The sequence below is a fragment of the Cryptosporidium ryanae genome, assembly GCF_009792415.1.
Source record: "Cryptosporidium ryanae isolate 45019 chromosome Unknown contig_23, whole genome shotgun sequence".
NCBI lineage: Eukaryota > Apicomplexa > Conoidasida > Eucoccidiorida > Cryptosporidiidae > Cryptosporidium > Cryptosporidium ryanae.
This window is the reverse complement of record NW_027125500.1, coordinates 36,869-59,762: the sequence shown is the minus strand read 5'-3', so window position 1 is coordinate 59,762 and position 22,894 is coordinate 36,869. Positions and strand designations below refer to the sequence as shown.

At 34.5% G+C, this 22,894-nt stretch overlaps 8 protein-coding genes across 8 annotated transcripts; 3 read left to right on the top strand and 5 right to left on the bottom strand.

Moving 5' to 3' along the window:
• Positions 1-562: 562 nt before the first annotated feature.
• FG386_001327 (uncharacterized protein) lies at positions 563-7,729 on the top strand (the record flags this gene model as incomplete). Its single annotated transcript, XM_067340720.1, has 1 exon — positions 563-7,729. The coding sequence occupies one exon, from the start codon at positions 563-565 to the stop codon at positions 7,727-7,729; it is 7,167 nt and encodes a 2,388-aa protein (XP_067198769.1).
• Positions 7,730-7,765: 36 nt separating this feature from the next.
• FG386_001326 (RAD2) lies at positions 7,766-10,882 on the bottom strand (the record flags this gene model as incomplete). The annotated part of the gene is made up of 1 exon (XM_067340719.1): positions 7,766-10,882. One exon carries the CDS (start codon positions 10,880-10,882, stop codon positions 7,766-7,768), a length of 3,117 nt encoding a protein of 1,038 aa, XP_067198768.1.
• A 553-nt stretch (positions 10,883-11,435) lies between these two features.
• FG386_001325 (uncharacterized protein) lies at positions 11,436-13,670 on the top strand (the record flags this gene model as incomplete). Its single annotated transcript, XM_067340718.1, has 1 exon — positions 11,436-13,670. The coding sequence occupies one exon, from the start codon at positions 11,436-11,438 to the stop codon at positions 13,668-13,670; it is 2,235 nt and encodes a 744-aa protein (XP_067198767.1).
• An 83-nt stretch (positions 13,671-13,753) lies between these two features.
• Positions 13,754-14,542, bottom strand: FG386_001324 (signal peptide and 4 transmembrane domain protein; the record flags this gene model as incomplete). Its single annotated transcript, XM_067340717.1, has 1 exon — positions 13,754-14,542. The coding sequence occupies one exon, from the start codon at positions 14,540-14,542 to the stop codon at positions 13,754-13,756; it is 789 nt and encodes a 262-aa protein (XP_067198766.1).
• Positions 14,543-15,102: 560 nt separating this feature from the next.
• On the top strand, positions 15,103-16,302 carry FG386_001323 (protein with 4xEZ_heat domains; the record flags this gene model as incomplete). The annotated part of the gene is made up of 1 exon (XM_067340716.1): positions 15,103-16,302. One exon carries the CDS (start codon positions 15,103-15,105, stop codon positions 16,300-16,302), a length of 1,200 nt encoding a protein of 399 aa, XP_067198765.1.
• Positions 16,303-16,910: 608 nt separating this feature from the next.
• On the bottom strand, positions 16,911-18,410 carry FG386_001322 (protein with 2 TPR domains; the record flags this gene model as incomplete). Its single annotated transcript, XM_067340715.1, has 1 exon — positions 16,911-18,410. One exon carries the CDS (start codon positions 18,408-18,410, stop codon positions 16,911-16,913), a length of 1,500 nt encoding a protein of 499 aa, XP_067198764.1.
• Positions 18,411-18,948: 538 nt separating this feature from the next.
• FG386_001321 (protein with 8 transmembrane domainshypothetical protein amino alcohol phosphotransferase) lies at positions 18,949-20,016 on the bottom strand (the record flags this gene model as incomplete). The annotated part of the gene is made up of 1 exon (XM_067340714.1): positions 18,949-20,016. One exon carries the CDS (start codon positions 20,014-20,016, stop codon positions 18,949-18,951), a length of 1,068 nt encoding a protein of 355 aa, XP_067198763.1.
• Positions 20,017-20,683: 667 nt separating this feature from the next.
• Positions 20,684-22,666, bottom strand: FG386_001319 (protein with signal peptide plus 12 transmembrane domain protein; the record flags this gene model as incomplete). The annotated part of the gene is made up of 1 exon (XM_067340712.1): positions 20,684-22,666. The coding sequence occupies one exon, from the start codon at positions 22,664-22,666 to the stop codon at positions 20,684-20,686; it is 1,983 nt and encodes a 660-aa protein (XP_067198761.1).
• Between the last annotated feature and the right edge of the window lie 228 nt (positions 22,667-22,894).

Genomic DNA, 22,894 nt, shown 5'->3' with positions numbered 1-22,894 from the left:
TAGGTATTTATAGTGAAATTGAAAAGCAAGCAGAAATGGGTGACAAACGAGAGCAAAATACACAATTTTAGGAGAATGTACGATTAAAAGGACAGACCCTTTGTTATACGCTTTTGATTATTACGAGTTGCAATCCTTTGTGCGTTAGCTTAAGACGATAAAAGCAAAGGCAACAAGTTAACTCATTGTGGCGCTTAATATTGATTAACCCTCAAATGATAATATGCTGTTAAAATAGTTAATATATTCAATTTATATTACACTTTGGGAATAAGAATTATCGTATTAATGTAATCTTTACAGATAGTTTAAGTATATACTCTTCACAAAGGTTGGTTTTGTTCCTGCCTTTTGTTCAATTGCTAAATTAGTCGTATCATGTGTTTAAGTGTGCGACTAAAGGCGTAAATAAACGAATAAAGAAAGTGTTCAAGTTAGGGTACAGTTATAAGGAAAAAGTAGGTGGGTAGTAAAGGAAACAAGCAGTTACGTTATTTTTGAGCAAATAAGTTGCCTTTATTTGTGTGGAAGGATATCGTATATACTTTCACTAATTTGAAAGATGTTTGATAAAACAGTGGATTATAAAGATTATTTTCCGGAATTTATAGATGATAATGTAAAGTTAAACGAAACAAGAAGAGTAATTGACGAAATAACAGAGTTATTTGGCGAAAAAGACTTATTTGAGCAATGCATGATACAAAGACTGAGTAAATTGATAAGGCAATTAAATCATTTTGAAGAGGTCGTTTTTATTAATTATGTTTCAAAAAACGAGAGAATATTTATAATAAAAAGCATATGGGAAGTATTATTGAGGGAAGACATTTCTATGGGTACTAAGATAAGATTCGGAAATATACTTACTTCTCACATAAATAACTATAAGAAATTATATTTAAGACATTGGTGGCACTCTGATTTTACTGCAAAAATTGACTCTGAAAAAAGTGATATAGCGAAAATAAAAGATGAATATGTGTGTAAATGTAGCTTGAATAAGAATTCAAAAGTAAATGTGAAAAATTGTATATGTGGAATAATTGATAGTAAATTGTTGGTGGATTCAATAGAAAAAGAGTGTAAGAGTGATTGCATGGATTGCACTAATACAAGCTCTCAAAAGAAAAAAAATTATATAACATGTTTATCTAGAATTCTGAACTCATATAGACCATACATTGGAGAAGGTGAAATAGATATTTTTATAGAAAAATGGCTTTCATTGAGTACAAAGAACACATCGTTTTTTGCATATTCAAAGATATTCTTCTTGATATGTAATCAACATTATTCATTTAAATTGCTTAAGTCAGGATATATATTTGAAATATGGAAGAAATTAGACGGAAAGCTTTTAAATTATTGGGATTCATTGATGGTTACGATTGTATCAAGAGGAATAAAGTATTCTTGGAAATTTGGTATTGAGATTGATGGAATTTACGATAAAGTACCGTTATTATTCGAGGTTCTATATACTCACATTGGAGTGCCAATATTACATAATATAGTTTCGAATTCCATAAATACTGGAACAACTTCAAGCACATCACTAGTAACTACAGGGAGCATTAACTTGTCTGTTTTGCAACCAAAAATACCGTCTATAATAAAAGAGGTTATTTCTAGTGAGATTTTGTCTTCAATGTCAATAAAACCGATAAACATTTACAATAAGTTCTCAATAATATTTGTACATTTGATAAAGTCACTATACACACTGGAAAAAGGAGATGATGGTTTGAAATCTAACTTGCGGATAATGATTAAATGTTTACAGAATTTATTAAATATATTATATCCACTTACCCATCCCTCAAATTCTGGAAAGTGGTCACATAGCATTTCTATATTCATTCAAGCTTTTACTTATCAATATTGCAAAAGAATATATAGAGAAAGATTAGAATTACCTGAGAAAAAGGAGTCTAAGCAATTAATTGAGAATTCTTTTTTGTGTAGATTCGATGACGAATACATGTTAACCATATTTATTCCGCTACTGGAACAAGGGATTTACAGTAAAGATATACAGATATCCGGTAGATACGAGGATTCTTTAAAAAGATGGACGTATATACTTCCAGACATTTTACTAAATTATTTAATAAACATAAGAATAATACCTGCATTGGAAGTAGAAACAGAGACACACCAAGTTTATGTAGCATTTAGATTATTATCGACAATTACACCTTTAATAATGCAGTTTGTTCCGGAGAATATACCTAGATTGTTGGATTTATCTTTAAATGGGATAGATATAGCAGATCCGATGAAAATCAACCAAGCATTGTTTTTCTACACAGTTTTGTTTTACTATTCGCAAAGTATACCAATTAGGAATTTGGAGTTTGACGAGTATGAGGTAATTGAAAGTATATCGGATTCGTTGTTGAGTAATAAGGAGGAGCTGAACAACTACTTGGCGGACTTTAGCAGGGCTAATACACTATACAACTATCCTAAAAACGAATACTTTGTAGCTTATTCTGATAAGTCTTTGATTAGCGGTCAGGTACCTGAATCTATAATAGAATACACGAGTATAAACGGAAAGTCACCCTTGGAGTTGCATTTCAAGAATTGTTTAGGCGAATACAACTTTATTTTGGACAATAAACAAAAAGTTGAGTTTTACTATATAATGAACAAACATTTTACTAGACAAGTGTTGCTTGAGAAATACAGCAACAGGAAAGTGCTCATAGATACCATATTTAATCATTGGATTCACTACTTTATGGAAAGATTGTTCAATATACTTGAAAATGTGACGAAGCCAGCGGAGACTGAGAGTTATTCGTCGTCAGTTGATCTTGGAATATCGTTTGCACTGCGATCTTTAATTGTAAATTTATTCAATAAGTGCAAGTTGCTTGGGTTAAATGACACATTGAGGGATTTGTATATCTCGATTTCAAATTGGATAGACGATAACTACTATCCTGACAACTACAAGCATTTGTCTAAAATACTGTCTGCGATCTCGTCCTGCGACCCCGAGTTGTCTTTTTCTACAATTCTGGAAAAGCTGGTATGCAAGATAATTGCTGTGGACAGTGGAGGTGGGCAGGGGGTTGTGAACAAAAAGATAGATTTTTCCTGCAATAATACCAGTATCAAATACAAAATCAAGGATATAAAGGATGAGACATATTTATTATATTATATTAATTTGATATCAAGTCTAGTAAGATACACCAATAACAGCCTATTGAGTGCTGGAAATAGAGGGTATTACTATATAATACATTCATTGATATCCTGTTTACTACTTGATTCTAGGAAAAGGGTAAAAAGAGCAGGAATTAAGCTTCAAGAAAGACTTATAGAGTCCTTATTGCATTTGCAAATTATGGAGGTGGGTTTCTCTAAAAATGACAGCGGTAATGGAGAGGTCGTTAGCGACGAGAAGCAAATTGTAAAGTTAATATTGACATGGGGGTATCCCTTTTACCTACAAGAGAGGTCTGTGTTAGGTGACAGTACTGCCGGAGAATACAATATAAGAAGGCCAAATTGGTACGTTCCGAACAAAGACAGTTTGAATGAGGTTAGAAAAATATGCGTAAATAATATTTTGTTAGTGACAAAGTTAATTAGGGAATATGTCGTTTCCAATTTGAGAAAGGGGAAGGAAGGTCATGATCAGGGTTTGAACGAGAAGCACTCAAATGTTTTAGACGATTTATTTACGCGTTATGATCAAATTAAGAAAGACATATGTGGTGCAGACGACATTGTTTTCAATACAAGATTGGGGTTGAGTGTTAGTGGTCTTGTCAGCGAAGAGAGGAGGGGTTTTTGTGAGAATGATGATTTGAAAGGCAACTCAGTGAATGAATTGCTGTTTTGTTTAAACAACATGAGAATAATCAACAAATCGGTTTCAGCGGTGTTTGCAAATGTAAACACTGAGAAGTGCGAGCGAGGGAACGGGGAGGACATTGAAGACGAGGATAGCGAGGACGAGAGAGGTGAGTGCGGTTACAATGGGAACAAAACGGTTAGTCAAAGAAATATGTTGTTGAGAGGGGATTTGCATGTGGAGTTCGGGAGTCTGTTCTTTAAGAGGTACTTCGAGGACGTGCAAAAAATAGCATTGTATCTGGCTGAAGTGATAACTGGAGTGAGAATAACGTACTGCAAAATGAATAGTGACAGCAGCAATTCAAACGGGGACTATTACTATAAGTTGGTTGATCCAGCAGTAAATATTAATGTTACAGAGGAAATAAAGTTAAAGTTGAAGTTTATCAAGGCAATTAATCAGTCCTTGAATCACTATTACTCATCAGCAAGCAATTTGTCGCTGTCTTCACTTTATAATACGAGTTTCTCTGAATCAGTTTTGTCTTGGTTGTCATACACAAATGGACTGTTTTACCAATCAAGTATGTTGAACTCGCCTGAAATATTTTGGTTGAAAAACGTTCAGTATTACTGGCACAAGAGAATAAACATGTTGAGACATGAATACAAATTCAGTGGTTATCGCAAAAAGTTGATATACGTATTGGTGCTGTACAGCATTGGAAATTATAACGGCATTAGGAAATCAGCCCAGTCTGCCTTGAAGGACTCACTTAATTCTCACTTGTACTCGAGAAACAATATTGTGCAGTTTGTGTTTTTCGAGGTGTACATATCAATACTTTTATATGAAAACAAGATAATGTGCGGAGAAGATGAGTGTGTTGGTGGTGACGAGTGTAAAGACTCGGCGAATGACAGAGTTTCTTGCAAAAGATTCAGGGATGTGTTGCTGTCAAATATAAAGTACATGGTTAGGAAGTACAAGGAAGAGGGCAGGTCGTTAAACAAAGACAAGTCCGGTACCAATCAAGTTGAGAATGTCTACTCAGAGTACCTATTCAGCAACCTGTCTGGTTTTTCGTTTATAATAATGAATAATTCGTCACTTCAAAGATTGTTGTGGAGCAATTTTGATGTGCTTTTGCACTATTATGTAATACACTCGTATATCAGTTCGTTGAAAATGGGTAAGGAGAACATACAGCTCAGAATATACAACGAGTTGTACTATACGATGAACAACAGAGACTACAAGAGCTTGTTATTTCAGTTTATACTAAAGAACTCCAAGACGAGGTTATTTGATGGTGCTGGCAGCAGCTGCGTAAATTTGAAACTAAGTCATCTGTTTGAGAGCGGAATTGCTGATAAGAGTGAATTTTTATATAAAATAGTCAAATTCTATTTCAAGAGTGAAAACTTGGATAGCGAATCCCAGTTAGAGCAGCTGTTAGGCGTGTTTATCGGCGAATTAGACGCAAAAAGTGTATTTAAAGATGGACTGTTTTTGCGAAAGTCATTTATTATACTAATGTACATCCAGGGCATGCTTAACAATGCGTATTACTCGAACAGTAGTGAGTTCTTTAAAAGCGTGACCAGGAGCTACTGGAACTTTCTGTGGAGCGTGATGTTTGACTCAAACAGGTCTTCGGGCAACTCGGGTTTTTATTCGGTGATAATGCACAATTTAACGTCGTTGTTAAAGTTAATATTAGAAAGAGACGAGGAGTTATTTGCTGATTTAGCGAGAACGAGCGAGGCCTTTTCTGAATTTAACCAGGAAAAATTGAAAGCCTTAATGGAAAATCTGGTAAATGTCTGCAACTACCATGTTCAAATATCCCAAGGCAACTCAGGTTCGGGCAGCAGAGGCGATAGAAAAACATTAGGTACGTCCAACTCCAGTACATGTATAAATAATATTGTCTTGAATTACAACTCAACGCTGAATCCTTTCCCATACCACAGAGTAAAATGTTATTCAAACAACATATCTTTGAACAGTGTATTGTTCGTTCAGTACTTATTTGTGTTGTTCCACTACAAATATGACAACGAGAGCTGCTCCAGAGTTGAAAGCGAGAACATCATAGATGCATTGCTGGGCGTATTGACTGACTGGAGCAGCAATGCAAATATAATCACGGAAAAGGAGAAGCACATTGTGATATTAACGTTTGTTTCGGCTTTGTTTTCCGCGTCAACGTACTCAAACGCTTTAAGATCATTTATAATGGAGTTTGTGAACAAGGACAAACTAAGTGACATACTGTCGTCCGAATTCCAGCAGAGTGATCAGGAGTTTGTATTCAACTTGATGGATTGCATTAAGTATTCACTAAATCCCTGTGTTCGACAGAGCGTTGATTATTATTATTGCAGCAACAAAATGGAGTTCGAGACGAATTGTGGCAAGTCAACGGTAAATCCGATAAACGAGGTGACCAATTTATTGCTGGATTTCCTCATTAATCCATTTAATATAGTCGATTACCCATCCAAAGAGGAGAACTCACTTTCTACTTTTGAGATTATTAAGCACCTGAGAATATATCAAACCGGTTTGATTGAGTTGGTCATGAGCAACAACGACAGTGTTGATGTTGAGTATTTAACTTGTGCCGAGTTTGAGAATTACTACAACAAGGGTTTGTCGTTGTTGGAGAGCACTTTGTCTAAAGATAATAACTACAAACAGCTGAGGGAGGAGACCTCAAATATGTTGCATACATTCGCCATATCCTGCAACATCATTAATTCTCGTGGAAGCTTGATTGAGAGTTGCGACTCTAAATCCAGAATTAATTATGTGAACCAAAATCTGTTTAAGTTGATAAATGATCTAGTTGAAAACATAAACGGCGACATGGACCACTTGGTAGTGCGTATGAAAAACAAGGAAGTCGCAGGTGAGGAAAAAAGCATTGATCAAGGCAGTAGAGTTGCACAAAAGACAGAAATAATACTGTATTATTGCTTAATCAGACACCTTTATTCTTGCAACAGTTCAAAAGTAAAAGTAGACGAATTGTTGCCTCTTGACCAACTGTTGAAGATAATATTCAAACTACAACTCATTTACAATAACAATGACATATTGGGACTTTCATACAATTCACTAATGTCCTTGCTTACCAAAGTGAACCTCTCGAAAGACACTAGTACCAGAGACTTAGATTTTATCATTAAAGAACTAGTGGAGAACTACGTAAATATCGGCGATTTCGACGCCAATAGCAAGGAATATAAGTCGTTAGTTTCACTAAAAATAAGAATAAACACTATTGTTGGTGAGTACTACCCCTTTTTGATTAATGGAAGGAAACTACAATTGAATATTATAAGTAACATTATATGTGGTCTATTTGACGAAAACATCGAAGTTAGGTACATTTCGAAACAAGGATTTTGCACTTTATTCAGAACACTTCCTTGTTTTTTGTCGGTTAAATACATTAAACTGTTCATGTATTGGATTTTAAATAACAGTACGAGTACTAACAACAATATTGGCCTTTATGAGAAAAGCATAACGAGTTTAGACATTAGTAAAATAATTAGTGAACTGTGCGTTGAAGCTCCTAGTGGTCTGGTCAAATTAAATGAGTCAGTTGGATTATTGCAAAACGCCTACTGCAGAGCTGGCGTAAATGGTCTGATTTCAGTTATTCTAAGTCATCCATTTGATACGCCTTTTTGGCTCCCTGAGACGCTAACGTTGTTGGCTAATTGCATAGGCAGAAATATTTCTCATACACTTAAAAAGCAAATCCAGGAGTGTATCCAAGAGTTCTTCAAAACCCACCAGGACGGTTGGAATATTGTTCATAAACACAAATTTACTGACATTCAACTTGAAATATTAGACATTTACAAGGGCAGGCCGACCTATTTCACGTAGTTCATCGCGATTTTAAATTCATTTTGAATAAGTATTTCAGGCTCCACCTTGCCTTTTAAACAGAGCCTTCTTCATTCTCTTGGACACTATTGATGACACCTTGTCTTCTCTATATGTCGTTTGCTCTTTATCGTCATCCTTAAGCAAGAAGTTGTGTATTTTTGTTTGACTTCTGCTTTTTTCCTGATTTTTTATAACTGAATCGATAATAGTGGAGACCTTCTCGGCGTTTAAATCGGTATTACCAGTCATTATTTGCACCACAAGATCTTTTTTGATATTCCCGAATTTTGGCTTAAAGTTGCGATTCACATTGGGGTTCCTCATTGCGTTTATGGCACCCAAACATGGAAAGTCACTTGGGAAGACCCAAGAGTGTCTGTAGTTCATGTGACTCCTTTTGAACTCGGCTCTTTCTGCAGTTTCACCCAACAATTCCGCGTTTTTGTCCTCCAACTTATTAAACGACCAGTTCTTAAGCAATACCATGTCTTCCAGTTCCGGATACGCCTTTAATATCTCTAATGCGTTTACTGGACCGATTCCGCTCACTCCCACAGTGTAGTCGCATCCCAGTAACAACGCCAGTATGTACATTTGGTCTTGTTTATTAATTCCGAGAAACCTTTTGACCTTATCTATGTCATACATCTCTGCACATGTACCTGAAAAAAAATTTCTGTACACCTTTTTTGCACCAAATAGCAAGCAATCCGAGTCATCGGACAACACTCCATTGCATATATTTAGTTCCGTCAATAAAGAGGCCTGTGCTTCTGCTTCTCCTGGTGATTCTATCCATGGTATTCCAAATGCCTCCAATAACATGCATACTTGATACTTCATCTCCTTGGTTATTTCTGAGTTTAAAATGACGCTTTGCTTTTTGTATTGAACATTCAACTCCTCTTGCTCCTTCTCCAATTCTAACAATAACTCATCCATGTCGTGGTCGTTTACGGAGAACTCATTAAATAACATATTTTCTGTCTCGATTGTTTCTTTTATTCCCTCGATAACGTCTTGATCATCACTTTTGCTGTTTCTCCCACCTCCCAGTCCTTTTTCACCAGTAGTCTCATACTTGCTCTTTTCCTGTTCAACAACACTTTCGTCCTCGTCTTTATCCTCGTGCTCCTCATCCTGTCTCTCTTCTTCTTCCTCTTTCCCGGTCTCAATGGTGTGTTCCTCCGGAGTCAAGTAGCCTTTGCCCAGACACTTGTCGTCTGTTATGCCACGAAGTGTCTCTTCTTTTTCATGCTCTCCCATTTTCAATTCCTTGCTAGATTCTGTTTCTACGTGAGGCATATCAGGCTTTCCGCCCCTAATTTCGCAGTCAGGCTCTTGCTCCAGGTCTATTTTTGGACGTTTTTTAATTAATTCCGTTTTTAAATTTTCGATTTTAGTAGATTCCGAGTTCAATATAATATCAAGTTCTGAATTCAAATTCAGCATTAAATCACTGTAAAATGCCCTGTTCCTGCTGATTTCAAACGAATCGCTGTTTTTGTCGCTTTCCTCCATATTTACCCATTCGACATCCTCCCATTCACTGTCTGTCTCCCCTTTTCCCATATTACTTGAATTCTTATCCAATGAGTATATACTTGTACTGAGTTTGTCCTTGTTGTTATCGCAAAAACCAAACAGCTCATTTACGTTTTCCTTTAGCAATTCTACTCTTTCTGAATCGTTAAAGCAATCGTTTATGCTTGAACTAGAGACACCAGTCCTATTTTTACCTTCAGTATCAGGGATTCCTATCTGAAGCAGTCCTTCTAGCTTAAACAGTGGAGTATTTAACGGATTTGAATGGGATATATCCTTGCTGCTATAATTGGTGCTCTTTAAGTATTCAGTTCTCTCTTTTTTACTTAATTTATGTGGTACTACACAACTGTTGTCTTTTCTTGTTAGCACTTCTATTCCATTGTCACCTTCACTTAATTTATTCGCTGAGTAATTGTATATCCTGTCCATAAGTGTGGAGTTTCCTTTGCTTTCGGTTTCGCAGTCAATTGAAGTAACGGCACTTTCACCAATTTCGCTAAAATCATTCACTAACTCGTCCGGATCACATACTCTGCCAAACTCAATAAAGCCATCCGTCTTGCCCTCGTTAAAACCAGTGGAGTCGGCAATAACCTTATTGTCAACGCTTTTGTAGTCTATCTGACCTTCCTCACATTCCTTTGCCATTCTTAGCTTTAACTTTTCTATTTCCTGATTTATTCTCAAGTATCTCAAGTAACATTCCATTTGAGAATTACTGAATTGACTCATATTGTCCTTCGTGTTAACCGCATTCATCCTTAGCGAGGATAGCCAGGCGTCTCTTAGTTGTATTAATATCTCGTATTGCAACTTAGAATTCAGTTGTTCGAAGACTTGCGGATCTATTTCTGTGTCCAGTGGTAAATCTATTAGCCTTCTCTCGTCTACCGCATCCGAGTTCTTTCTCATATAAACACTGAAATCATTCACGTTAGTCAACTTTCTTATTTTTCCTTTGTTTCTAGAATCGCTTGATATCGGCATTTTAAATAGGTTCGTATCTATTTCTGGCATTTCATCAAGTCTTCTTCTCTCGCTCAAAAATCCCATAACTGGAAATAAACTCGTGCTCGAATTCATGTTCTGTTCGTTACTGCCTTCTTCAATATAGTTATCGTCGCTCTCACTTTCAGATGAAAACAGATTTATTCTATTTCCTTCATTTTTTAATGACTTCTCGCCCTCTACGCCCCCACTTTCAACTCCATCTTCAAAATTTCGAACCTTGCTTCTTATTTTTTTTGCCACCCTTAGTCTTATCGAATTTAACAATAACCTATTAGCTGCCCTCCTCACGTTTATTTCTGACATTTCACGCTGCATTCTTCTTTGTTCTAGAGTCCTCTTCTTTATATCAGGGGGAACACCATCAAAAACAACTACCGGAAGTATTCCGTAGTACAAAAGCTTGCATATACGTTTAAAAAAACCCAATAAGTGCACTCCTCGGGGTATGTTGCCTTCGCCATCTTTTATGCCAATTAAAAACTGCTTCAGCCATATGCTTGCATCTATTGCCAATGTTTGACCCTCTAAACTCTCCGGTTTAACTCTTATGCCTGATGGAGAAACTATGTCCCACAAACCCTTAACTCCCATCGGGAATTGCTTGTTATGCTTATCAATTTGACATTTTTAATAACAGCAAATATTTTTCAACACCTTGTTTTTTACCGCCTTTTCGCCAGAACATATACATGCATTTTTTCGCTGATAGTGGTTGCTTTTATATATACTGGCATTAAAGAATAGTTAAGGTGGAGGGAATTCTGGCATTAAGCTGAGATTTTACAGCGACTTATGGAGGCGATATGTTAATTACTACCAACTCTACACTTTGGTTTCAAGTCTGTTTAAGCAGATGGAAGACAAACAATTTTCCTAATTGCAGTGCTTGATTAACATTGAAATATGACATCTGCTGAGAAAGACAAATTTTTTGGTGTCTATGGGATGATCTCCTCCGATAATTTTTTTGCTTTGGAATTTTCAAAAGTCGCTATACGGAAAAAAATGTCAAAATATTGAGCGGAAAAAGTGTTTTGTATTTATGTGTACTTGAAAATAATGCTAAACAAGAAATAATTAAACAAAATAATTCAATAGTTAAGAAATATAAAAATAATATAATATCGGGAGTCCAAAGAGACAGATGGCTGGAAGGAGAAGATTAAACAGTGTGACTAGCACAGACAGTACCCCAAGTAAAGACAATGTAAGATTCCACAGTATAGAGTCAAATTCGGAGGAGAAGGCGCAGCTAGAATTTAATGAATCGCTAATTAAGAACGGTATAAGTTACTATTCGGACAAACTAAGGTCCGCTATTTATTCTCTGTGCAAAAAATATGGAAGTTCGAGGCACCATGAAATATTTCAAATTGCAAATATGATAGGAAGCAATGAAAATTCGGTGCCTTATTTGCAGGTATTGGGCATCTCAGGCACGGGAAAATACACATTAATAACAGACTTTTTGAATAAAAACAAGTCAATATTTGGTTGTATTAACGGTACTTACTCTAAGTGGCTAGGCAGCGGTTCAAAAGGGAATACCTTGCATAAAATATCGATAGACAATCTGTTTGTAAGGCCATTGGAGCAAATAAGAAGGGGGTTGGTTGAAAACGGAGTAATTCACAGTAAGAAAAGAAAGTCTGCCTTGGTTTCATCTCAAGGTGATAATGAATGCCGTTTCGATTCTTGCTCTGAAGTAGGCACGTTAAAGGACTTTGTAGACGAATTAAGACGTATAAAGAAAGAGTTTAGGGAACATTTATTGAACAGTAGCACACAAAATTGTGGCGAAGTTTGTCCTGATCATGAAAAAAAGGACAAGTTGAGCAGTAAAATTGGGAAAAGGAAGGTTGAAGGCGAACTAGTTATTGGAACAGACGGAGATAAGCAATTTGTAACAAGAAACATTTTTTTGGTAGTAAGGGACGTAACAACGCTATCTAAAAACAGGCCTGATTTTTTATTAACGTTAATTAGGTTGCACGAACATTTAAGGGAAACAATACTAATTCCTAAATACGAGGAGAAAAAAGCATATGTTAGTTTTAGTGTAGTGTTTATAGATAATAATGGGATTCCAGAAGATTTTTACTGCAATCACGTTCCGTTTCCAATAATATGGTTTTCAGCCTATAATGATGCACAATGTTTTGATATAATAGTGAATTCAAGAATGAGCTACAAAATCGACGAAATTAGTTTAGATACACTCAGTGATAATCTTGATAACGATAAAAAATATAAGCTAATGCTTGATTCATTGAAGGAATCTTATAGAAAAGAGGCGATTGAATTTGTAAATGGTAGAAATATAGCTAGCAAATATATAGGAGTAAAATTGTTATTAATAGGAGATAAATGCAACAATAAGGATGTTGAGGACTATATATCTATAGAAATGTTAAATTTGATATGGAAAGAGTACGTTGCGGAAATGATAACTGTATTACACCCATTTTTGAAATCCGATTTCATGGAACTAGTATTTAAAATAAAAGTTTCATGGCCGATATTTTTGTTTCCGATAATAACAGGTGAGATATTAATGAGCAAAAAGAGCCTCGATAACAATTACAACGAATACATAAGTGAATTAGTGACATCGCTTATAAAGAGATTTAAAAGACACTATAGTGCACTAAAGACGAATATATATTCTCATGTAATACCTGAACTGTTTCAGGGCGAATTGCTTTCGGAAAGAAACTTAAATAAATCATTAAGTTACAGTTTTTTAAAGGACCAATTTGGAGTTGAGATGCCATATTTTTCTAAATTGTTGCTTGTATCAGCGTATATAGCTTCAAAAATAAATAAGAAAGATGACAAAAGATTGTTTCACACGCTAGTTTCGTCTAAACTAAAGACAAATAAGTCAAGGAAAAGAACAAACAAAACCACAATAAAAAACAGTTACAGTGATGAGTGCGAAAGCAAGCCGTTTTCTCTTATTCGTTGGCTTGCTATTGCAGATTGTATTGCTTTACACATAAGCGGAACTGACGGAATAGATCCAACAGTTTCAGTCTTTGAACAGATAAATAACATAGTTAGATTGGGTTTCGTCGTTCCTGCTAATGGAAAATGGGGGCAGACTGTGCAGACTAAAAGACTTTTATTTGATGTATCGCCAATAAGTGGCTTAACCGTTGGAAATAATATGGGAATTGAGATGACTACGTTTAGACAGAATAATATTTACGGGGTGAATAAGAGTGGTAACAATATAAAAATAGCTAATATTGAATCTCAGGTTAATATGGAGGACCCAAGGGCTTTATACATGATTCAAGTTCCGGAATCAATTATAGAAACATTTTCAATTGACATTGGAGTGTTACTTAAAGAGGTGATACCGGACTACAAATAAATAATTTAAATACAAAAAAGAAATGAATCACAGGAGCACTTGAAAGAATGTAACTAAGCTATTGTTTAATTAAAACGTCGCATCTATTCAGGACCAACAATTATTCCGAATAAGGCGAAAGCAAGAAACAATATTCCTCCTGATAAAGTGACCATCCTTGGAGATATGAATTTACTCAAGTACTTACCGGCATAGCAGGCGAGACCAGTACACACAAAATGTCCAAGTACAGAACCGAAAAAAACGGGAGGTGGGTAATAATATGAAGATAAAAGTATAGTTGTTATTTGGGATCTGTCCCCCCATTCGGCGAGAGCTGTCAAAGTGAAAGATTGAATGAATGATTTGTTTCTGAAAAGTTCGAGTACTCCTTTTCTCCTATTACAGTAATTTTTAATTGATATTCCGTCCCCATTTTTTGTGTCTGATTGATTGCAATTGCTTTCACACAATTCAACATCACTAATCAACGTATTTCCTGAATCTAACATGTCCATTTTATTTTCAGCGGTGCTGGAACTTCCCTTTTTTCTAGACTTGTCTAGTTCTGCTTTAACTTCCAAAAATTCGCTGTTTGCGTCTCCACTTTTCATAAAAAATATACCCTCGTACAGTCCTCTTATTCCGAAAATCAAAAATAGAACGCATGATAGATAATGAGTGTATTTTGGGGTGAATAAACTAGGGATTATATAGCCTATTAAACAGGCAAACAATGTCATGGTAGTCAAGGCAAACATACTCCCTCCAAATACTATCCATGGTGAATTACTCATGGAAAGTATTGCTGATATAAAGAATGTTTTGTCGCCTAGTTCCGAAAGGAATATTGAACTTAACGACATCCAAAACGGCTTAGCTATATTCCTCATTTTATTCGAACATGTAACTCACGGCAAAGCTTCTTTTGTTGTTTAACGTATTATTAGTAGTGTGCATGAAATAAAATATATATTCGTATTTAACAGAAACAAGATTATTAAGTTAGCGTGTCTATTGGGTTTAGTTGAACAAAGCCAATTAATACTACCAACAAATTCAACCTTATTGCCTTATATTTAAAACCAATATATATTTACTCAAACGCAAGTTAGATTTGGCCATTTATTCTCATTAACTCCCAGGCCTGCATTTTAGTTGAATATTGTCAATATAAAAAGTGGAAAGTTCTGGCGCCTATTTTGTTATAACTTGACTAGAGAATAATGTAATCAAGGACCATTAATTTAAATTATTTGTATTTACAGGGAAGAACTGAGAACAAGTAAACGGACTATTTATTTTTTCCTTGAGTAAAAGAAAAAGGAGGGAGAGACCATAACAATAGCGAAGAGAGAGGAAGGGCAAACAAGAGGTGACATGTGAAGTTGAGATAGTTAGAGCGTATTTGAAATCTGAATTTTAAATAAAGAACAAGTTAGTATTGGTAATAATGGTGGTTTCTACGGGTGAAAATAAGTTGACGCCGAAAGTGATGTTGCCTGGTTGTGCAATAAAGCCAGCAGATGGAGGTGAATATCAGTCCTTTAACATATATTCAAAGGATAGGATAAGAGAGTTGCTATTAAATTATGAAACAGATATATCAAGCAAAATAAGATGTTTGTTTTTTGGGAGATTTCATGGCGATGAGGAATCTTCAGAAATTCTTATAGAATCATTAAATTACTCAGATAGTGTATTATACCGTCATGAGGTTTTATATGTTTTAGGTCAAATGGGGTTAAAGAGTCCGCTAAATTGCTTGTACAATATACTAGGTAACTTGGACGAGCATCCCATGGTTAGACACGAAGCAGGAGAGGCAATAGCAGCAATAGGTGATTTAAAGAGTATGCAAGTGATAGAAAAATACATAAATGATGACTCCCCTGCAGTTAGGGAAACTTGTTATTTGGCTCGTCATTCGCTGAGGACGAAAAGTAAAAAGAGGGAAGAACTCAACAACACATCAGATTACGGCTTGTTGAATCGTCGAGGTGTTGGTGATAATCCTGATAATATATCTGACTTTAACGCTTTCAATACAAGAGACCCAACACCACCAAACAACTCGTGCGAAACGTCTCAGGTTGAATTCCTTATTTCTGATTTGTTGAACAGTGAAATGCATCTAGAAAAGAGATATGGAGCTTTATTTGCGTTAAGGAACATACTTACCGGTGTTATTAATTCAAATCAAAAAAGTAATTTACTGGACAGTCAAGTAAAGTATAAGAATGAAAGCGAAATAGTAAACAATATAGCCAACAAGATAGCAGAAGCTATGGAACATGATGATAAATCCGCAGTGTTCAGACACGAATGTGCCTTTGTTCTCGGACAAATACAAGTCATATCAACGGCAGATAGTCTATCTAGAGTCATTAGCAATACTAATGAAGAATCCATGGTTAGGCATGAAGCCGCATTTGCACTTGGATCGGTTGGATCTACCGATCCGAGATTTTGCACTTCTGACAATGACCATTTGTTCAATCACGACAAGACAGATGCTGCTCGAGTTAGGAAACTTGCAATTGAAACCTTAACTAAATTCTCAAATGACTCTGACATTATTGTTGCTGAATCTTGTATTGTTGGTTTACAAACTATTATTGATGAAACGGGAACCTTAGAGATTGAGATTTAATATATTCAATTAACTCGTGGTTTGTGTATATTTATGTATTCAAAGTAAGTATTAAGTTGTTATTAAGATTTATTTGGCTTTTAATGAAACACATACTTTTATTTATAATATTTTAATTTATGATCTAAAATTCAACAGTTTACATGACATTTGAATATTTGTAAAACTTGTAAACAAGTAATCATCTTATGATGACGGATATATACGATATTGTTCAACAATGATGATATACTATTTCAAATTAACGCTTGGCTTCTGAATGCCTTTGGCTTTGTGTTGATATAGATAGTTTTGTCTGAGTTAAGTTGTATATATTTATTTCGTCATTTAACCTATTTTACTCATTTATCGAATATAATGGAACTGAAATTGATTTAACACTACCCGTCTAATATCAAAATTCATAGTTGACACTATAACTTTGAATAATGGCCTCTAGACGGATATTAATTACGCATGTTTCCTACTGACTTCCATGTAATATGTGAGATGATTTGTCCGTATTTTAGTTGAACTATTTTACTGGCTTATTGTTCATGACATATTATCCATTTAAGTGGGACAATTTACTTAGAATTTGAAATCTTGTGTATCCATTTTGTTCGTTATCATTCTATTAAGGTGTCACCCATTATATACTTGTATATTTCTTTAGACAGTTCAGATACATCCTTATTCCTTTGTCTCCAATATGCGACACTCTCTTCTACCTTCTTCCTGGCACGTTCGTAACCAACTTCATTAGGTTTTAGGCCGTACTTCTCGTATATTGGCTCGTTTATGTTAGGAAGAACTTTTCTTACTCTCCTTATCAACCTCTTTTCATCGTAATCCGACAATCTCCTCATTCTAAACAACTCCTCCTCAAATTCCTTGGATGAGTATGCAAACATTAAGTCTTCTAGAATGTCTTTGGTTGTTTCCAAGTCTAAGTGTGGGTTTTTTTCTTTCCTAGAAATTTCGATCTCCTTGTCGTTACTTCTTGGTTTACAAGTCGAAGAACTGTCATTTAATTTCATATTACCAAGGGAAATCTGAGCTTTTGTGTCGGCCTCTTTTCTATTATCAAGCATTATTCCTTCTATCTTGCTTATTATATTTCTGCCTAAGTTATTGTTTAATCTAGATTTTTTCATCATATCTACCAATTTTCTTCTAGATTGTATTTTAGCTTCTTTTGAAAAGTAGTCAAACTCACAAATAAATCTAAAATCTTTTTTAGCCTCTTCGTACCTTCCCAACATCATATAGCATTCCCCTCTTCTGTAAAGCGACTTCTCATCGCATTCGTCTATTTGAAGCACCTTGTTGCATGATACTATTGAATCGTTATATTTTCCCAATTTCAATGCCAATAAAGATTGGTTTTTGAGAAATCTTTTGTACATATCTATTCTACCGTTTTCGGAATCAATGTCACCACCTCTGACCCACGAAAGCAACTCCACTCCTTGTGTATATCTTGTATAGGCTAGCTCTAAATCACCACTCTGATACGCCTTTTTTCCTTCCTCCATGATCATTTCACCAAAACTCATATGTGATTTAAGTTCTGTTTCAGAAAGCTTTCTACCATTATTTTTGTCAGGTATCCATTCGTCCCTATGGAGCACCTCTCCTCCTCTTAGTCTCTTTCCTAGCTCCTCTTCCGGTATTTTATTCCAATCTATTTCCTCTGAAATCTTTATTCCTTCTTTCGAAGCTTTTCTTATATTTTCCCAGTCTTCCTCTATTTTATTTATATATTCTTCATTTTCTATGCAATTCCTTTCTATTTCCTCTAATTCATTCAATACTAATTCATTTACCTCTCCTTTTGTTATTTCCTCGCCAAGGCTTCCAGCTTTATCAATTCCACTGTTCTTTATCAGTGCGTTCCATAACCTCCTTTGGGTCGTTATCATGCTACCTATTCTTTCGTATATTTTCGCTGTCCTTTCGTCGCAAAAGTCATTGACTATTTTGTCTATTTCCTTCTTCCTGCTATCAAACTCATTTTTCAATATCCTCGCTTGTTCTGTTAATATTGTCTCATCCTCCCTTATTGCTGACAGCTTCACATCCTTCCCCTGAAGTAGGTCGGTATAAAATTCTGCACTTTTTAACATTTTTCACTTATAGTTTGTGCAGCAAACTACCCAGTTTATCTATTGACTGTTATTTCCTTGTATCTACAAGTGTTTATTTGTAGTTGTGCCTTAACTCACTGGTTCAAAAACACGCACTTACTTCTTAGCAAACCACTGTACAACTATTCCTTTTGTTTTATGCAGTTTACAACAAATATTTCAAGTCAAAACAATTAGTGCAAATTTGCTCTTACCCACATTTTTAAAAAATGGCGCCATGCAGTGCCGTGTTACATTAAAAGTGTCTAAAGAGCATAGTTAAAAGTAATAACTGACGGTATAAAATTACATTTTTCGAGCTATTAGAGCGAATAGACAATTGAATAAGTATTTTATTAAATTGAGGAAGCTATATTAGGTTGTTCATTCAAATGGTAATCATATGCGAAAAAGGGAGTGAAAATAAATGGTATACAGTTGTAAAATAACTATTTACTTCACATATAGGTGCACCTAAGTGTGTCTGGTGAGAAGAAATGAAAACTTGTTTTTAATCTTACGCGTTTTTAGAATTAAACTATTTAGACTTTTTATTTTTTACCTGCTTTTCCAAACAACTTGAGTAAATGTAAACTATGACGGCCCAGATAGAGAATTGTATAATGTATATTGCGAATAAACCCGATAGATGATAGTTCAGTGAGGAAGAGAATGCCACCAGTAAAAGTTTAGTTAGGAAAATAGGGATAGATGATGACGATATCAATATAAATAGAGATAAATTCTTCTTCTCTGAAATTGTTTTTGATATTTTGAGGAAAATAAACGTAATACATAGCGCTGAGAAAGGTACAGTGGTGAAGTAAATATTTATACTGAAGTACTCTTTCAGAAATATATGAATTGCGATTGGAATTAAAAAGTAGTGAGAATTAACACGCGAATTGTACAAAGAAGGAACAATGTATATTATCTGATTAAGGATGGAATATAAAAAACAACAGTAATTAAAAAGTACACCCCAGTTCTTGATAACTAAGTTATTGAAATGAGGCAATTTTATGTCATATCTCCAAAACCCAGGAAATAAATACTCAAAAAGGATAAATAATGGTATAAAAAACAGATTCAGTTCATCTACCGTAAAGTACGGTTTATTGTATATTGAATTACCTATTATAAGTTTTCCATAAGAATAATGAAACCAACAAGCGAAGTAAAAAGGTACCTGATATGATAGTACAACTAGGATGTCATACTTAAGAAACTTGTTATGCATTAGTTGAAATGACATACCAACCATTGAAGCTACTAATGAATCAACAGCATGATCGAGAAATTCACCACTATTTGAGGATACACCAAGTTTTCTCGCTTGTTTGCCATCCAAATTATCAAAAATTCCGTAAAGAAACCACAGAATTGAGGACAATACATAATACTCTCTTCTAGTATCAATCGTGTTTAGCATCAAAAACGATGTAGTTGCAAGTAATAAACCTGAAATTGATATTGTATTAGGTGTTAACCATTTTGGGAGGTAATTATCCACAATGTAGTCGCATAGTGGAGAAATGAGATTGTTGTAGAATGGAGATGTTTCTGGCTGGTTGTATGTGTAATCTCTCATTTTTTGCTCAACCATTTTTGTTTCATTTATAAAAAAAATACATAGTATTTTTACATTTTTTTGAGAATGATAAAAACACCCCGCCATACCTGCATTGTGTGATGCCAGACTAATTATTTAAAATCATTTTATTGCCTAAAACCCAATGCAAACCTTTTTCCTGGAGATTTTCTTTGAAAAAGACCATTTTTGCGTTTGGAGAAATCTGATGATGTTCAGAGCAATGTAAGTCAGTGATAGCAAAGAATTTAAAGTGAACAATATCACTTAAAATGGGAAAAAATTAAAAAAATAACTAAAAAATGAAGTAAAAAGTCTAAACCTATATCACCAGTTGTTTTCATTTCACATATTCAAAAGGAGTGAAATCTGTATCTGCGTTTTGGATTTTAGTCTCCTGAAATGATCGTCCGTTTCTGTTTGATATCAAAAATAATCCCACTTTAATTATCCTAGTTTTTTGTCTGGTATCGCTATAACGTCCGTCTTAAATAGCTGCTTTAAACAAAATTATCTTAAACATCATGGATACTTAAGATTTAAAACACGTCAAAGTGTAAAAGTCCAAGTGACTTGGCAGCAGTTATTAATTGCTTACGTGACATCCGTTGGATGTAGCACACTTTAGTGAATGCTAATGAACACAATTAAAAGTTGTGTGAAAAGAAAAAATAAATAAAAACTAGGAGAATAGTACTCTCTTCAGCCTATGATCTGAGAATTCAAAGTTATCTTTAAATTTAAGGGATAATAAAAATAGGAACCAGGTCAAAATTAACATTATAATTGAACAAAATTCAATGCTGAAGTTCTTTAAAATAAAAGAGGTAAGCGAGGAATTAACCAAAACGCCAAAGGATCTACCAATGTAAACAATCCCATATATAAATGTATAGTACTTAACTCCGAAGTGAGTTGCAACAATAGGAGGGAAAATAACAAATCCAGCTCCAAAGTTGAAAAACATTACGCAAATACTAAGCAAATATATTTTCTCAGAACTTATATTAATTACAAGTTGAAAGAGAGTCATCGTTATCAGGCATGATGATGAAATTAGAATAAAGCAAAATCTTCCCTTAAATTTGTCAAGTAAAGAACCAAAAAAGAACCTCCCAAAAATATTGCATAGAGATGTAACAATAGTGCCGAATGTAGCCAAAGTATCATCAGATATATTCAGATTAATAATTCCAATATTCTTCCACCACGAGGTTACAAAATGAACATACTGAGTAAAGAAAAACAACTGCCAAAATATCAACCAAAATTGTTTTTCCTTAAGTAAGCTGATTGTGATGAATATCTCATTTAAGTTGTTTTTGTTTTGATTATCACATTCAGGGTAATTGTTCAATAACTTGTATATATATTCTTTAATACTAGTTTTGAATTTTGTTAAACCGTTTTTCTCTTGTTTATAGTTACAAATATCAGAACCTGAACAAGAAAAATTATTGTCGGGACAAATATTCAAGGAATTTACATTTACCTTTACATTGTTATTTACTTGTTTTTCACAGGTCTTATCAGCACTTTCATATCTGTATTTGTATGGCGAAAAGGTGGTAGACAACGGAAAGTAGTTGTCTTTTTCAGAATTAGTCTCAACAATATCCATATGAAATTTCATATATCCCAATTTGTTATCCTTAACACTGTTCATGTTGTCGTTAAAGACAATGTTTTTACTACACAGTAGTGATGGCATATAGGTGTTGGTTGCGTTATTTTGGTTGTGTTTTTCATAAATGGTGTTGCTTATTTCAGTGCTAAAATTGGAAAATGGATTCTGATTGTAGTATTTTTTACACTCAGAGCTTACATTATTATCAACTTGAATAATTTTTTCTTCAATTTCATCTAATAATGCGCTTTTCACTTTATTTTTACTTTTACAAATTTGTTTGATTTTATGATCTTCTGGTTCAAATTTAATTTCAAACACACTTTCTTCATTGTCAGCGATGCCCTTATCAACATTACTTAACTGCGAAGACTCTTTCCCAGGATCAAGCAAAGTTAGCAAAGCAATTGTGGAAAGCACAAAAACTAAAGTCCCCATTGCTATGAACATTTTAGGAACCCTTTGCAAAACCTCCTCTTGGCTAAAATAGAGCGAGTTGCCCATCTTAAAGTTTGGTGATAAATTATTTGGGTTTGCTATCATAGTCTGCATTGGTGAGAATATTATTGGACTTAGAGCAAGGCCAGACGCAACTATACTAGACGCAGTTCCCTTGCTTTCTGGCCAACACTTATAAGCGCAATACTGAGGAATATTAAATGATATACCATCCGCAATCCCAATTAAGCATCCAAACACAATTGTGAATAAATAGTAAGATGAAACTAGGTAGTAAGCGGAAAAGGTTGATATTGTAATTATCATTGTTGTGATATACAATGAAGCTCTTATTCCTAGTCTTCTATTGATGTACCCTCCAAAGGGTAATGTAACTCCAATTAATGCCACATTAAGTGTGTATACCCATGACAAATCTGAAAGTGAAACATATTCCTTTCCCAGAAAAAAGGGTTTGGAGAACATCATATAGGATGCAACATACATAGAAACATTGCTCATCGAATGCAACATTGCAAGTATTATATTTAGTGAAAAACCACCAATTAACGTCTTGATTCTACTTAAAAGGGGAATCATTTTTCACCAGAATTCTTTTTCTGCCTTTTAATGATTTCCACTCCAGGTTTACCTATAATTACCTCTTTATTTCCTGTTTCTTAAATACAGTAGTCTAATTCGTATAATGCAGTATGTATGTATCAAGTATTAGATACTAACTTCGCAAAATCACACCATTTAAATATAAATAACTACTTTGATACATATATATATATATATAGTTATTCGAGGAAGGAAAGAAGAAAG